The sequence below is a fragment of the Lolium perenne genome, chromosome 2 (genome assembly GCF_019359855.2).
Source record: "Lolium perenne isolate Kyuss_39 chromosome 2, Kyuss_2.0, whole genome shotgun sequence".
NCBI lineage: Eukaryota > Viridiplantae > Streptophyta > Magnoliopsida > Poales > Poaceae > Lolium > Lolium perenne.
The window spans coordinates 239,765,730-239,782,135 of NC_067245.2; the positions used below are offsets into that span (position 1 = coordinate 239,765,730).

The 16,406-nt window shown below is 38.4% G+C and overlaps 1 protein-coding gene across 1 annotated transcript; it reads right to left on the reverse strand.

Annotated features, from left to right (window-relative positions):
* Positions 1–138: 138 nt before the first annotated feature.
* LOC127335370 (eIF-2-alpha kinase GCN2) lies at positions 139–15,841 on the reverse strand. Its single transcript, XM_051362015.1, has 30 exons — positions 15,515–15,841; positions 14,616–14,687; positions 14,475–14,534; positions 14,295–14,400; positions 13,182–13,286; positions 11,987–12,451; positions 11,103–11,228; positions 10,914–11,000; positions 10,734–10,820; positions 10,529–10,625; positions 9,789–9,906; positions 8,441–8,495; positions 8,187–8,353; positions 7,254–7,441; positions 6,616–6,764; positions 6,210–6,459; positions 5,530–5,788; positions 5,312–5,408; positions 4,588–4,668; positions 4,396–4,452; positions 4,139–4,270; positions 3,979–4,065; positions 3,633–3,741; positions 3,416–3,552; positions 2,964–3,068; positions 1,909–1,997; positions 1,706–1,808; positions 1,499–1,618; positions 812–954; positions 139–680 (listed from the first exon to the last, which is right to left on the reverse strand). Exons 1-29 carry the CDS (start codon positions 15,631–15,633, stop codon positions 844–846), a joined length of 3,738 nt encoding a protein of 1,245 aa, XP_051217975.1. The 5' UTR covers positions 15,634–15,841; the 3' UTR covers positions 139–680; positions 812–843.
* Positions 15,842–16,406: the final 565 nt, after the last annotated feature.

A 16,406-nucleotide genomic window follows, 5' to 3' on the forward strand; every position in this document is an offset into this window, starting at 1 on the left:
ACGACGACACCGGCCTCTCATGCTCGGTTGGTACTTAGTACAGTAATGAAAACGCTGACAGAAAACGGAAGCAAGTGGCACTGTGCAAACTTCCAGATCACACACAGCTACACAGATACAGGGAAACACGGAGCCTCGTGCATTCAACCACGACGATGATATATTGATAAGTAGGTAGCAAGACTACACTGACTTGTTTTCTCCAAGCTCACCTAGTTGCAAAATTATCTGAACTATGATCGTAAACTATCTGAACTATGCACAAGACTGACCTCTAGAAGAATTAGAAGCGGAAAATGGAATGGGCAAAAACTGGGTGAACCGGGTTGCACAGCCGTTCAGCTGTCAGCAAAAACAGTGCGCACTCTTCCACCTTAATGATCACATTGCAGCATCTGCTCTCCACATCTACCAAATCACAGGTCCACAAATGGCAGCTACGATTGCGTTTCAGCAGCTATCCATCAATTTGGATCAAAGCTACCATGCATATCTTCAAAAAAGGCTTACACCAAGCCAGCAATCAACCACTGTCTTAGATTGATGCCACACTGCATAATCTTAGTCCATGGAAGGCCAACCAAGATTGCCACCAGTTACCTCGCTGCATGTACTCACTGTAGCAATCGTGAATCAATTTGGTGTCCATCATATGCTTGAACAGACAACAATTTTTCCACCTGGAAGTTCACAGAATAAAATCAGTGGTCACAAAATAACTGAAATTACTCGCACAGTTGGAAAGAGTGCGGAAGAAAGGAATTATATTGTGATAAAGTCTGACACTGCTATATCCTTTGGCAGAACAAACCTGAAAAACTGTCACTACGGACCAGCTGCCAATCAGCTCCAGATTGTAGGATTTTTGAATTGCAAAGATATTGCATCAGATAGGAACTTTACAATGTCTTCTCTTTTAACTTCTTTCTCCCTTTTTGCATCAAGATGTCGAACCTGAATCAAAAGCACATAATTGTGGGTGAGAGCTGGGGCGAGGGGCCTTGCAGCATTACTTCAGGCAAATTTTGCAACGATACTTGATATAGCATTATGTTCATGCATGATTTGCTTCAAAAAGAACCAGAACTTTCAGAACTGGATAAAACACTTAACAAATATAGGGCGCGAATTGATGGAGTAAAAGCCTGAGCAGCGAATGATTAAAAAAAGACGTGATTTGGATAAAACGCTTCTCAAATAAAAGGACAGCAGAAAAAAATGATGTAACACATTTTTTCAGATCAAAGCAGCAACCCAATCATTTCCATATACCCAGTGCTACTGAAAAGATGTGAAGTTGTTCTTATAAATTCAAGACACTTGAGAAGTATTCCAAGCAGAAACATACAATTAGAAACATGGAGTGCACCCAAGTGCAAATCAAAGCATATTGTTAACTAATTTCTTTTGAGGCTTATTTTTTTTATTTTGTGAGGAAGATATGATACGCTTTAACATGTATGAGCACGACAAGGTAACTTGGCCTCAACATATTTACCTTCACAAGATCTGTTTGCGAAAGTCCTTCAGTGATAAATACAAGACATTTGATGTCATGATCACTGGCGTACTCATATTGTTCTTGAAGACTTGGGTCTTCCTGAGGTACAAATTGTGCCTGGTAATAGTAAAAATCAATAAGTACCGTTGGAAAAGGAATCACACTACCCACTGACCCTTGTAGCATGACTTCTGTATAACAAACCTTTATGTTAGCTTCCCACAGTTCTTCAACAAGCTCCATACGTTCGTTTAGGAGTCCACCGCCGCCCTTTGAACAGACAAGTACACTGATGCTATGTTCAATCCTGAAGTCCAGAAAAAATAATTGCGTCCAAGGAAATCCCATCGGCCCATTAGAAGGGGAAATGAAATGCAGTATAGCAAGTATATGAAGAATTGTGTAACCTTGGCAATCCAACGTCAGATGCAGGATTATTAGGAAGGAATTTCTCAAGTGCAATGCTCACACCAACAGCACCGGGGGGTTTGGTTTTCTGTGAAATTATCAATACAAGTTTGAACACTGAAATCAGTTGAGAGTCTTTCATTTCGATCATCTGAAAGGGAGCAATCATTTCCAGCCTGGTTTTCCTATTGTAGAAAATTGCAGCCACTGAATATCTATGGATCATGATGGGTGTCTGCTCAGGATTTCCTAAGTCAGATCATATTGTTTTTGTGCAGCGTGTGAAGCTCCCTTTCAAAAGGAACAATGTGTTCCAGAGGATGGCTACGGTACAAATAAGTCGGATCATATTGTTTTTGTGTGTCCTTTGAAAGGGAGCAATCTTTTCCAGGGGATGGCTAAGGTACAAATAATTGCAAAGAATTTTCTCAACCTTCTACTCATTACATACTCTGCCCCTTCTTCCCTAATTAGTGCTGTAGGATGAATGGTGGATGGTGGAAAGTGTACACAAAGTGCGCATAATACATAATATGTATCCTTGTTACTCTACTTCTAAAGCCAGAAAAGATCCATTTCATGACATTTTGTTTGCATACAGCAAGAAGGCCAACTGTGGAGGCACATTGTCTATTATCTTAAGTCAGTCCAAAAGGAAGAAACAAAATTACACACATATTTCATGGCATTGCTGGTGAAAGGGCTGCAAAATAGAACATTTGGTGCAGTGGTAACTGGCACGCATTATTCCGCTGAATTCATCCCTCCCCTTGCAAGTCACCTTCTATGAACATAATGTGTAATAAACAGGGTTCAAAGACTTTAAGAGGTCATCAGTCATATTTACCAGGCAAAGATTTCGTGTTATCTATTTCTAGTTACTTATTACTGCAAAACCTTTCATACTTTCAACGTCCCCTCAAGCATACAGTAAGACACAAGTACAACTTACATAAAGGTTTCGTGTTATCTATTTCTAGTTACTTATTACTGCAAACCCTTTCATACTTTCAACGTCCCCTCAAGCATACAGTAAGACACAAGTACAACTTACATATGTTTTATCCCAAGCTTGTTCCATCAACATATCATATCGTCCTCCAACAGCCATCAACTTTTCATGGGAACTTGCCACAGGATTACCTTCCTTTGAGTAGATCTATGAGAATACACGATTAATAGCATATACCACAGTAATGATTAATAAGATATATGTTGAGTTTCAGTTAATATAATAACACATTAACACTAAAGCATGCTTTGCACATATTAATATACCATCTTTTAAATCATATATGACTATATAACTGAGCTTAAGATCGAGAAGAAAAATGCAGGTGCTTTACCTTTTGTCACGTCTTCCTATATGACAAACTAGTAGTAAATATAGCTTGATAATGATATACAGCCTATACTGAACAAGAGGAATAACATAGATTCTCCCAAAAAAAAAGGACTGTCAATGATTTAAAATACTGAAAAGAAAGGGTAGTTAAGGTTCATCACCTGAAAAAACAGATCTGTGTAGTAATAGTCTGAAGGAGGCATGAGTACATCAATGGTAATATGTTCTTCAACTGACCATACCCTCAAACATTTGAGGAAAGTGGAGAGATCATCAAGAGCCTTGCACGCAGATTTATCTACAAAGGAACACACGCAATGATGATATCTTAGATATTCCTAGATGTAAGCAACTATGGCAAAAGGTAAGAGCGACTACCATAGAACAGGGTCCCTCTTAATCTAGCAAGTACTAGATTTGCAGATCCACAAAACCGCTGATCTGCTTTATGTAGCTTCTCAACAACTTCTTCAGAAAGACGAAGATCCTGGTTCACTCATGAATTAGCTTAAACCATGGAAACTATTTTCCACAGAATGTTTATTTTATGATGCTCATATGTGTAACTAAAAGTTTCACAACAAAAGTAGTAGCATGCTCTTCACAAAACAAAGTGTAATACAGAAGATAACATGTAATACAGTTGATGAGAGTGTGTGACCCATAAACATACTAATGCTTCCTACTTGTGGAGCATTCAACTAGTTGTTAGTGCTGGCTATACCTGTAACAGTTGCCCTCGAATGAAACTCCATTGTGACTTACGATCTGCCTTATTTGGACAAAACTGAACTAGCGTAGAAGATAGAAACTGAGCAAAGGAAAATATAAGTATTAGATAAAATGATTCCAAAAATTACAGAAACTGTGGAGAAGTATCATACCTCAGCAACATTCTGTCTTCGTTCCTGAGGAACTCCTGCCCAGGAACAAACTGCTTCAGCGAGTTTGCTGTGATTCAGACGAATAACTATTGCCTTCGAATCATAAAAACGTCTTACAAGGTCCAAAGCCACCTATGGTTGCATGGAAGTAATTGTTTATGTCACAAAACAAAAGTACATCTTCAATGTTAAAAGAACCTTCCGTGGTAGTTGTGTACCTACTTGGAATGAATTGTTTGCAAAAAGTAAGAACTTACCTTAATAACTTCGGCCTCGGTTATCGGTGAAGAACCTCCAATAATGTCAAAATCACCCTGAAAAGAAGATACGAACACAACCTTTATAGATGGATTCTGGAAATGATTTCAAGAGAGAAACAAAAGGGAAAGAAGGATATATTATAATCCTGTTGGCCGTAAATGACAATTCAATACATATAATGCATTTACCTGAAGAAAGCGAAAAGGGGTTGAATGGCCAACTGCTCTTCTATGAACCCATGATACTTCATAGCGTTTACATGATGATATCTGCAAGTGAACCATGTGAGTAAGCATTAGCTATTCATCATCTTACTCATCGGCAATCTCATGTAAGTGAAGAGTGAAACCATTAAAAAGAAAGATGATTATCGTATGCTCTAAGAAAAATCGCAAAACAGCGCTTTCGTTGAACGTCCAACTTGACGTACACTGGATGAATATTACCAGGATGCACAAAAAGTATCAAACCATTAGGAGGATACATAGCAAATGAGATTACAATAAGGTATACATGCACTATAGTCTGGACACTGGAATAGATCATAAAAGAGTAATATGGCTAAATTTTTAGATTCCTTCCTGGGCATGCTTGGTTGACTATTACACTTTGCCAAACTATCGTCTGTACAGGTGCCACACAGAAAAGTGTGTACATAAGGACTAGGGTACTACTGCACTTGACACCAACTAATACAGATATATAACTTTTTAGAAAATCTTCAATCAGCAACCATACTTTTATTCTTTGAAGAAAAAGGAAATGAATAAATTGATTTAAAATTTAGGAGAAAATGTCATGTAAAATAAATAAAAATCAAGGCATACAAATTCACACAACTAGGAAAGAACTATTATAAACATAAAAATAAGAAAATCAACAAAAAGTGAAATATATCAACTTGTTACAAACCTGATTAGCAGCAATGGACATAACAAATGGTGTCCGCTGTTCATAGCAAAGTTCTAGCATCTCTCCTCCTTGGGTTAAGATCTTCACTGTCTTTCCACTAGAAGTTTACAAATAATAATATAATTTTCAGTACAGAGTATCTGTCACAGAAAGTCATTTGTTTCCCCTTTTTGTACATTAAATATTCATCAGCTACGTGGGCTAGAATTCAAACACACCTATTTTCAGTAAATTTCCCATCCAATGAATGTAGTGGTGATATTTGGAACCTTTTAGCACAATGTCGCTTAAAAACCTCTTTGCTGACCTCAATGATGGAATCCAGGAGCTCACTGTTATCATTTTTACAAATTGATTTTTTACTGCTTTCATGCTGAGATTGCATCTTGGCGTCCAGACGATCCTCATTAAATATAGTAGATATAACTCGATCATAAACGTAAGTGTCTTCTGGTGTCTGTATCATCCTAAGTACATCTGCATCAAGTACACAAAAGCAGCAACAAAAATAAGCCGAACAGACCAAGCTGCCACTTCAAATATAGGGGTACTCGATTTAAGAAGGTTGCAACATTTATGTAAAAACAGGCTCAAACAAATTTGTACTAAAGGTCCAAGATGATAAGAGGTGCATACACCAATGTTGAAAAAATAAATATGAAGCCCGCAAAGCGAGTACCGTAGTCCATAGAGCAGACAAACAGTCTTCACTTGTGCAGCAAAACTTCAGTCAACAAAATCAAACAACAAAGTACAATGCACAGACAGGAGCACATAAAAGCATAAAACAGACAACGCCCAAACGGGACCACAGCAAAATTGTACAAACTTAAGTTTCAACAATTAAAAAAACAATAGCAATCATCATAACGTCAATGCACAGAGGTCAAAAGCTTACCATTTAACCACTCGTCTTCCATCCGAGGAGGTAGTTCGTTTTGCAGAAGGTCAACAGCAGATGGACGTTCAGAGGGACTTGGACACACTAAGCGTCTTAATAGAACTGACTGGCCAGGAAATTGAGTTGTCCATGATACTGGAGGATCTCCCTTCAGTTTAAGATCAGTGAGAACAAGATGTCTTTCCATTGCTGTCGAAAATGGATGCCAAAGCTCAAAGAATATAACTCCGGCACTGTACATGTCAACCTGAAAATGGCAAAAATAGAACTCAAATAAGTTTGGAAACTACGATAGTTGGCATCAAGTTGTTATCATAAGAATGCAATAGCTCAATTTTAACACACATATAATTCTATTTGTTTATCGTAGTATAGTAAAGGAATCGGAACTCTAGATTCTGACCTTTTCGTTTATCTGTGGCCACTTCTGCTCTACCTCAGGTGCAGTATAAAAATATGTACCAACTTGACCTGTTCCATCCATTGAAACGCCCGTTGCTTCAGTAGGAAGGTATAGATCATGATCCAGCTGCTCCAGCTTTAGAAATTTGGCTGAGAACAATGAAAAAAATGTTTTCAGTTCAAATTTCCCTCAATCACCTGGAGTTGGCAATCAACTAAACAGAAAATCCCTGTAATTCAGGAGAGGTCAAAGCTAAAGAACTTGCCATAACAAAGTCAAGCGTGACTGAACTAGATTAATGGATTCATTCGTATTCAAATGTCAGCATTTGGGAGAAAGAGACTGAAATGGTAAACTCATATGGTATTTAACATTACGGTAGTACGAAATTTCCCAAGCAACCAAAAATTCAGATGTAAAAAATAGATGGTAAAAGTAGGAATACTGATTGATAGAGAATAACCACATGATGCATAGCATCAAAACTATGGGAAGAAGCACAAGATCACGGTTAATTACATTTTCCACAAAACATTAAGAATTGTTGCTTAACCAATACATAAAGATGGACATTAAAATCAATATCAACCAATTGCAAAGCAATGTCAGTTCCTAATATCATCAGGAAGTGCACCTACCAAGGCCGAAATCCCCAATTTTGATATCATTGCGCACATCAAAAAATATGTTGCTAGGTGTCAAGTCCCTGTGTATGATTCCTTGACTATGAACATGTGCTAGGCCTTCCACAATCTGCCGAAATAGATGCCATGCATGGTCAACATTAAAAGATGAACTATATGTCTCAAAGTCCTGGCGCAGGGTCCTGCAAACAACCCTCAAAAGTCAAAACAAGTTCGATTTAGAGCAACCATTATCAATATCCTAGTTAACAGTATGAGTATGGTGCAATTACATGACAAAAACATAGTTACAGAATGATACCACACTCCACAGTCGTAACAATCTGAATTCTCAGACCAAAGATCATTCCCATGACCCAGCTTAGATGTTTAGGATTGACCCTTTTATAACCATATACAGTATCTAATATTTTCTTTATTCTCAAAATATCGGCATCCATTCCTTCTAAAAACAAGTATGTAAAACGAAACTACTATGCTAGGCTACTAGCATCTACCGGGTCAGCATTCAAGCTAACAGGTAACCCCTAGCCAGGCCCAACCATGAAAAGCCTACCTGCCTGAGCTCCTGAAAACATGCAACCCACAAGTTAGTCTGCTACCACATGGTCTAGAAGTAGGCATATTCAACATCACTCCTCATATACCTGTACTCATCTTTTTAGATATCGCAGATGCCAAGAAAATCAGATCATGTTTTCCTCAGGTCAAGTACTCATTCGTTTAATTTTGCATTGTAGGTAAAGACAGCCCCAGAGATGCAGTGTTGTCGTGTTGCTCACATCTGATGTTTTTCCTATTTCTTTCAATTGATGTGCACTAAATACTCTAAATAGCACCACAGTTTCACTATAACTGAGCGGGGCCCAGGTTTAGACACTATATTCCTACAAATCTTTTCCTGATGCATAATGTATTAAAACGTACCTAGGACAATACTCCATTTGGATGTACAAGTATGTGGATTCCTGCTTATTTCCAGCGCTGGCATCTGATAAGCTGATGTCGTCAAAGCTATACAAAGAGCTATCAGCAGTGCGTGACGCACCAGTATTCAGAACATGATGATGACCATATTCAGTTTCAACCCATGCCTGACAAGTCAAAGATGCAGGTAAGAGATAGAACTGTATAACATTGTAACTTCTGAGGAGAAAAAACACATGTGCACGAATAATCACCTGGTAGTAGCGAACAACATGCTGATGTTGCAGCCGTGAAAGTGTGGCAACCTCTCTGAGCACCTCGCCAAAATATTAATTACATAATAAGGAAAGAGATCAGGGATGCTGGAGAAAACCCTAAATACAAACAACACAAAAAAGAACTTGAAATACTGCAAGTATATGAAGTACTACTCTCTCTGATTCCAAACAAAAATCATTCCAGAATTGCGTCAACATTTACCATCAAAGTAGAAACATTACCAGCATCAGCAAGATGAAATTGACATTGCTAGACTCACTATCAGATATATTTTCATAAAATATAGTTATTTATTGGGTGAGGCAACATATTTCACATAAATTGATGGTCAAAGTGTCATCTTAGAGCCGTGTCAATGTTCAAAATGACTTTCACTGGGATCAGAGGGAGGTAGGGGTGAATTAGGGTACTTAAGAGTTGATAGTTATACCGGCTCATATAGTATAATCCGGAATGATAATGCTGGAATTGTTTTAATATAGAAAAGATAAAGTTACTCTGTTACTGGCCAATTATCAACACGGAAGCAACATGAATTTACATAGTATTACTATGTCTAAAGATACACTACTGAAACTCTGGGAGCCTACCTTGCATCGCATCTCGTCATCTTCTCGGAAAACCAGTTCAGCCTTCCTAAACTAAAAGTGGTCGAGAGAGAAGAGAATAAAGGGAGGACAGGAATACGTGTGGAGGCAGAGATACTTCCTATCTCTACCAACCGGAGGGATATAAGTCCGTGTGGGTGATCCACATGTGAGCTCGCTGGTTATTTCTGTTTTCGGTGAGCCATGGTGCGGAGCTATATAGTATACTACTATCAAACCAATTTTAGAACATGTTAGTACTCAGCGAGTCATCTCAACAGTTTCTATCAAGGCAACAGTGAAATTGCAGATTCTTTTTTGCTTAAGTCAACATCATAGAGACATAGACATATGTGCATGTGACAATACTATGTGCACTTGCAATTTTTTGCAGAAAAAATGGCACGCTTTGCTCCCAGGACAATAAGTCAAATTTGGTACACATATAATTGCTAGATTATTCCACCATCCCATGTCTTTTTTGCGCAAGAACAAAAACCAACACTTTTAACAAAATAAATAAGTACATTTTCATTTTGAAGTTTCAGATATTCCTTTCTTTTTCTAACGGAGCAGGTATGCTCAGGTGAATAATGATGTACCAAGTAGCAAACAAAGGAATGGTTTTTGCTTCCTCCATAAAGACAAATTCCAAATAAGTACATGAAAGGGAAAGAACAACAACATGATGCGACAGCACATTTGAACTAGAAGATAAGATTCGAGATATAAAAACCTTAGTATTTTTTCATTCACTTGGGGACTTCTATCCTTGAGGCGTATCTTTTTTACAGCATATTGGCGCCCATCAAGCTTGTTTTTGCACAATGCAACACGACCGAAGCCCCCCTGACCTATCATACATGACGTCTCAGAAGTTATATGTTATAAGCCATGAAAATGCATAGAGAAAGTTACAATACATCACCACAAATTCAATGCTAAGGCGCAGTTTTTTAGCGTATACTAAAGTACTCTAAAATGAGCAAGAATGGAGGACATATGACAGCACCAACCCATAACTTGTACTATCAATTATTGTAACATAACAATTTTACTTGCCATATCAAAAGAAAATCAAATTGGTTTAACATAAAAAAAAAAAATTAGTACTGTATATCAAATGAAGATTCAAATTATCTGAACTTGATTTTTTACTAACCATATCAAATGAGAAGTCAATTACAAAACAAGCCAGCAACACTGTGTTAGTCACTTACTGTTAGTACATGGAGCTAAGACCTACTGCCAGAAGGCCTATATAACCCAGCTCAGTTAGCCTCAGATATTTTTATGAATCCCATTCCTTATGGTCTCGATCATGTATGAACTTTTCAAAATGTATCATGTACTAGAACTTCATTACATGATATAGAAGGCGCTAATTGAACAAATTCCAACTCAAATTCTTCAGAAACAACAACTGATAGGTCCGGCCTGAGATAGTCACAAAACACCCTTAAGTAAGACACTCACCAAGTGAACGGAGCTCTTCAAAATCATTCAAATAACGGGAATTTGGCCTAGATGATGAACTGTCAGCCCTCCAAAATACAGAACATTCTGAAGAGATCTATTTTATGTCATCAGAGAGCCAGTTCATAATTAGAGATGATTAACACTATATTTGTATCGGTGGAGGTAAATCATGAGTTAGCATAATATTAGCAGGTGTGCATACCATTTGTTGCCCAAAAACATGATCAAAAGTTTCCCCAAAAACAGCAGGAGATTCAGAGATTAATTTCTTAGCCCATTCAGAAAGAACCTGGTTAACAACAAAATATGTAGATCATTCAATTGGGAACAGTGATAAAGAAAATTCCACGAGAAAACATATAACACTTCTAGTTGTACACACCCCTATGTTGCATAACTCTGATGATATTTCTGGCAAAGCAGCTGACAGAGAATCTTTTGATGCACAGGCTAGCCGAAGCAAGTGTACCTAATGAAGATACCAAATATGATCACCAATTAAGCATAAATTCTCTTAAACAGAAGAGAGGAGGAAGTCTCATTTGAAATAAAAAAGATGAAAAAGGAATACCAGAATTAAATCCCTTTTCTTATTTCGTGCAGCATCATCAAGCATGTCTGAAACATAAGATAGTGCATTTGAAGAGCCAGAGTCTGAACCTTCATCATTCCAAGCTTCATCGTCAAGGTCAGAGTCCTGCAAGGATTGACAAATATGTGGTCAGATTAAGCATTCTGGAAGAGCCACTTAACTAAATCAGTGTAGACGTGAATGTTCAAAAGCAAGCAGAAACATAGAATATATAGTAGTAAAGTGGGAGCAGAATTTTCAGTTACATGGTGTACTCTACACAGACAAATAGGTCACATTGCGGTTAACAAGGCAGTATGCTAAGTCACATTGCGGTTAATATCTGGTACAATGCCAAACACATCAATGATCCACTTCGAGCAAACCATCAGATTTCACAAATAAAAAAAAAAGCAGACAATCAAACAAACATTTGTCTTTTTGTAAGAAAAGATGATCCCGAGGTACAATGTATAGCCATGCAACCTATCAACCAGATAGAAAAGCATTAAGATACTGAAATAAGGGCATAGATGGAAAGTAGCACATAAGATGTTTGCCAATAAAACATTACAACTAAGCAACATAATAATACCTACAAAACATTGTAATAAAGAACCCAAAGCCATAAAAAGGGTAGGATGTCCAACAACGCTCGAAAGTTCATTTAGAAAGTCAGATCATAAACAATTCTTTCAAAATATTACTATTATATTCGCCTTCTTCATAATGGTACCCATTCAATCCTTGAAACAGACTGTCCTTTAAGTAACATGTGACCTTAAGTTATCTCCTTTTCGTTGAAAATATGCAAATGACAAGGCATCGTGCATTCAAAAGAAATCTTAAAGCACCAAAAACCTATAGGAGTGTTGTTTTATTACCTCAGGTTCATGTACACTGCTGGAACTCCTATCTGGATTATCTGACATACCTCCTCCATTGCTTGTGGACAAAGTTTTGCTGTCATTATCGGTCTCCTCTGCAACAACATGTAAACTTGGAACTACCTCTCGTTTACTACCATGCTTTATGGCATGCTGTTCAGCATTATCCCGAGATGAACTTTTTGCAGCATTAATCTTATCAGCTGAAAAACGGGATTTCTCATCGACTGTTTTCCTCTTGCTTCTGACATTTGACTGGACTGGAGATCCAATAGTTTTCCTGGCACTATCAGTTGTCGGATCGAAACCTTGCCTTTGCCAACTATTATCATCATACAATTGACTAAACAGATCGAATGAGTTATAAATGTAAGAGATTCCAGGGTAAGGACCATTGTCAAGGCTAACTTTAGCATTTGCATCAGTTGTTTGATGTATTGTGTCTGAGGCCAAGTGAGGAGCCTGCACCATAGGATAATAAGCCTCATCAGATATGTTATTTACGCTAAAACTCGAGAACAAAGCAAGACAAATTTTATCTACCGATGACAGAGAAAAATAAGTAATCTCATGCATACATCAAATCCTGGGAAGTTCCAATGTGGTGCAGAAGTGCAGTACCTTAGTAGAGCTAGGCTATTTCTTGTGCGGAACGGAGCACTACCAAAATCATGGTTTTTAAAGCGGTGAGGCGCTGGGAGTGGGGGCTCTATCGCTTAAGCGTCCTAAAGAGGAGGCTTTAAAAACCATGACAATAATATCAAACAGTTCACAGTATACATCATCAACATGGTGTGCCAACTACCAAGAAACATCTGAGGTAAATATGACAAAATTAGCTGACCAAAAGAATCAAAACTAGAAGCACAACAAGACAAGAGTGTGTAGTATATTAACCTAAGAAGGTGACGTATAGATTATAATCCCAAGTTAAAAGCAACTTTAGCTAACGAGGCGGAAATAAACAAGAAAAGACAGCTCATCTACATTGCCAACATCAATGAGCAATAGGAGGAGATGATGTCCAAGGAACCTTAAGTCAATAAAACATGGCCAGCTCAAACGATGAATCTGGATTGTTAAATTATTTATGAACAATGGATTCTTAGTTTCACTAAGCACATACAAATGGAAAGGGCCACAAGTCCCATGTCATATATTTTTACTGATTGCCATGAATAGATTGACTTACACTGCTTGTTGAATCGATAGCTGGAGCAATTTCTGACAGGAATTCTTGGGCAGCCTCTACCAAATCGAAAATCATAACACGCCCTTCTCGGGAATAAATGTTTGCCTAATAACAAACACAAAAGATGAGTCAGAAATGTTAGTGCATGAACACCTAAGCATACTAAGGAAGCTAATTATCACAATGCACATTGTTGACACAAAATCTAAAATTGAATTTAATAAGATAATACTGAAACATAAATTGTCTTGGCAATCTTTATAACCAAAATTTGAATAAAATACTTTATAGTTATTTACTTCACTGGAATAAAACTGTAGAATGCCCAGCTTTTGAATGCTACTCTAGATACTTGCCAAGAAAGGCACACAGCCTGCTTTACCATTTGAATGCAAACAAGTCATAAAGGAATGCCACATGCAGAGCCTGTATTGCCCTTATATTTTCCAGTATGGCATAGTTCCATGACTAACAACGGTCCAATGAAAACTACATTTACAGGCAAACTACATAGCACAATATGATCTTTAGTCTGCAAGGCACAAACTTGAATGAGGTTTCTTATGTTTACTATTAAGGGTCGTGTTGCTATTATTATCTCTACTTTTTGTTTTTACTGGTAAGGGTCATAGTGTTAGTATGTATGTGCTAGGTTAGTTGTGTCATTGTAGTTAGAGTTGTGCCCCTTGTCCTCCATATTTGATCCCAGCACTTGCTGTCCAGTTCTTGTCTCTATTTGCTTCTCCTCTTAATGGTGCAAACACTTGTTTGCAGGTTCTCTACAAATATATTTATATAGACATAAATGGTGAATGGGTGTCAGTGGTGTGTTTGTCCACCTTCAACTAAGAAACTACAAACAAAAAAATGAGCAAACAGATAAACCGAATGCCCTAAACAAACTGTGAACACATCTTGTCTCATCTAACTTTTTTTAAGACAAGATCTTATATCTCTTGATCTCCTCCTCTAATTCTGACCTTTACATAAGTCATGATATCTTTTTAATCAATTGCAAGTTGCAAATCATGGGCACTCACCACTTAGATGCTCTCTTTGAAAAGGATTCAACAAATAGTGACAGGTAATAAAGTCAGTTAAAATCAAATATACCTGATCAACAAGAAGGGAAAGTAGACGATCAGCATCCTCTTTAGACAAGTTTTTCTCGGGTATTATTCGCAACTTTGGGCACTTGTGAGGGTAACCAGCAAAGCAACTATATTATAATCAAAAGATGGATGTCATCTAGTGCAAACAGCACAACACAACTGCTTAAACACAAATACTTACGTTACATCCAGAATAGCCGAAACATTTAAATCCCCAAAGCCCATGCCATCAGAGTAAGGCCTTCATTGGTACCAAACCTTTAGTTAGTAAAATGTATAGTGACACATTTATAAGTATGTTTCAGATCACACAATGAAATACCTGATACATATGCTAAATCGGGTGTGAGGGGATTCTGATGTTACTTTGAAGTCCTCCAGGAAAATCGCAGCCCTAATTGATGCACCAAAAGGTGCCATTAAGATCACATGGCCAGGACAGGGCAAAAAAAAACAGAGAGAAACTACAGAAACTTTAGAGTGCTTTGTTTGACATTTTGCAGAGTAAACAAATTAAAATTTATCTTATTAACAAGCATCTAGTCCAACCTGAAATTCAAAATAGACCCATGACTGGTTTACTTTAATCAATATAAATGCATAAGAAGTGTTCCGGATAATAATCCACTCCCATAATTCAAATTTAGTGACCACAAAGCAAAGGAAGAACAATAAGGCTGGGCACAAGTATCACAAGTACGCAACAGCCAACAGAGCTGGCAGTAGAAAAAATGTTTCACCTAGACTTAGCAACATCCACCATGGACTCGTCAGTTGTCAGGAACGGAGCAATAGAAGTACAAAACCACAATGACAATCTACTTGGCACCTACCATATACAGTGAGCAAAAACTCTGCATGAACGAACATCTGTAATCACAAAAACGTAGGGTTCTGACAATGACATATGAGACAATGTAAGGTTATCTGAGGACCGAGGGTGTGAACAAACTGTGGCTCTCAGTATGGCAATCCAATTCCGAAGACAGAAACAAAAGGTGATGAGCTAGTACTGCTTCAGAATCTCACACCAGCACTGGTTAGGTAAACTGCCGCTGACTAAATCGATGGGCGGACCACATGCTACCAAACTAGTATTCGAGTAGAGGCAACCGAACAACACTGGGCTCGCAGATTGCGCGAATTCGAAAAAAAAAACGGAGCAGCGGCGCAACACGAAATCTGCGAAGCGAGGATAACTAGTGCAATGGGGGGGCTTACAGCGCAGTGAGCTCGTCGGTGAGCGCGGTCTGGTCGCCCTCGAGCTGCGCGGCGTGGTCCTTGCCCGCCTTGCGCCCGGCGCCGCCCCGCTTCTTCTTCTTCCTGGCGCTGTGCCCCATCGGAGCGGAGCGCGCGCGGCCGCGGCAGCGAACCAAAGGGGTGCGACGGCGGCGGCGGTGGCGATTGGGGCCCAAGGGGGCGCGTTTTCGATCGGATTGGATATTCCGGGTGCGGGAGGCCGGAGAGATGGTCTGACGAGGAGGGGATCTATGTTGGGTTTGCGCTCGGCGAGGAGGTTTTGACGTGGAATGGAGGAGCAATGGAATCCAGACGGCATCGAGTCAGCGCAAAGGCGGCTACATCTTTGTGACCTCTTTCTTTTTTCTAAAAAAGTATTATAGGGAGTCGGAAATTCAATTCAACTCCCGGGTGCATATGCTCCCTCTATCAAAAAATTATATTTCGAAATGACGAAAAAATTTAATAAAAAATTCTACATGTACATCTCCACAATATACGTACGTTCGTCAAGATTCACGTTTTGTCTCCTGAAAAACCTTATTTTCAGCATTGAATTTTGTCTTTTTTACACGCGTCACACGACAAGTCGGATTTTTATGAAACGACTTTGTGAGCGTGTAGCACGTGAAGATGTACGTTCAAATTTTTCATTTCAATTTTTTGAAATTTCAAAATATATGTAACATGCATTTCAAAATAAAGGGAGCATATGCTCCCATGTGCCAAAACACCATTCCCGGGTACATTATAGAAGCAACGTAACACAAAGAGAATATACATGGTTGTGCTTAGTCATCACCGCAACTATCAAGCATCGAAGAAGAAGAAGAAGAAGAAGAAGAAGAGCACTAGCAGTTGATTCACTCTCTAG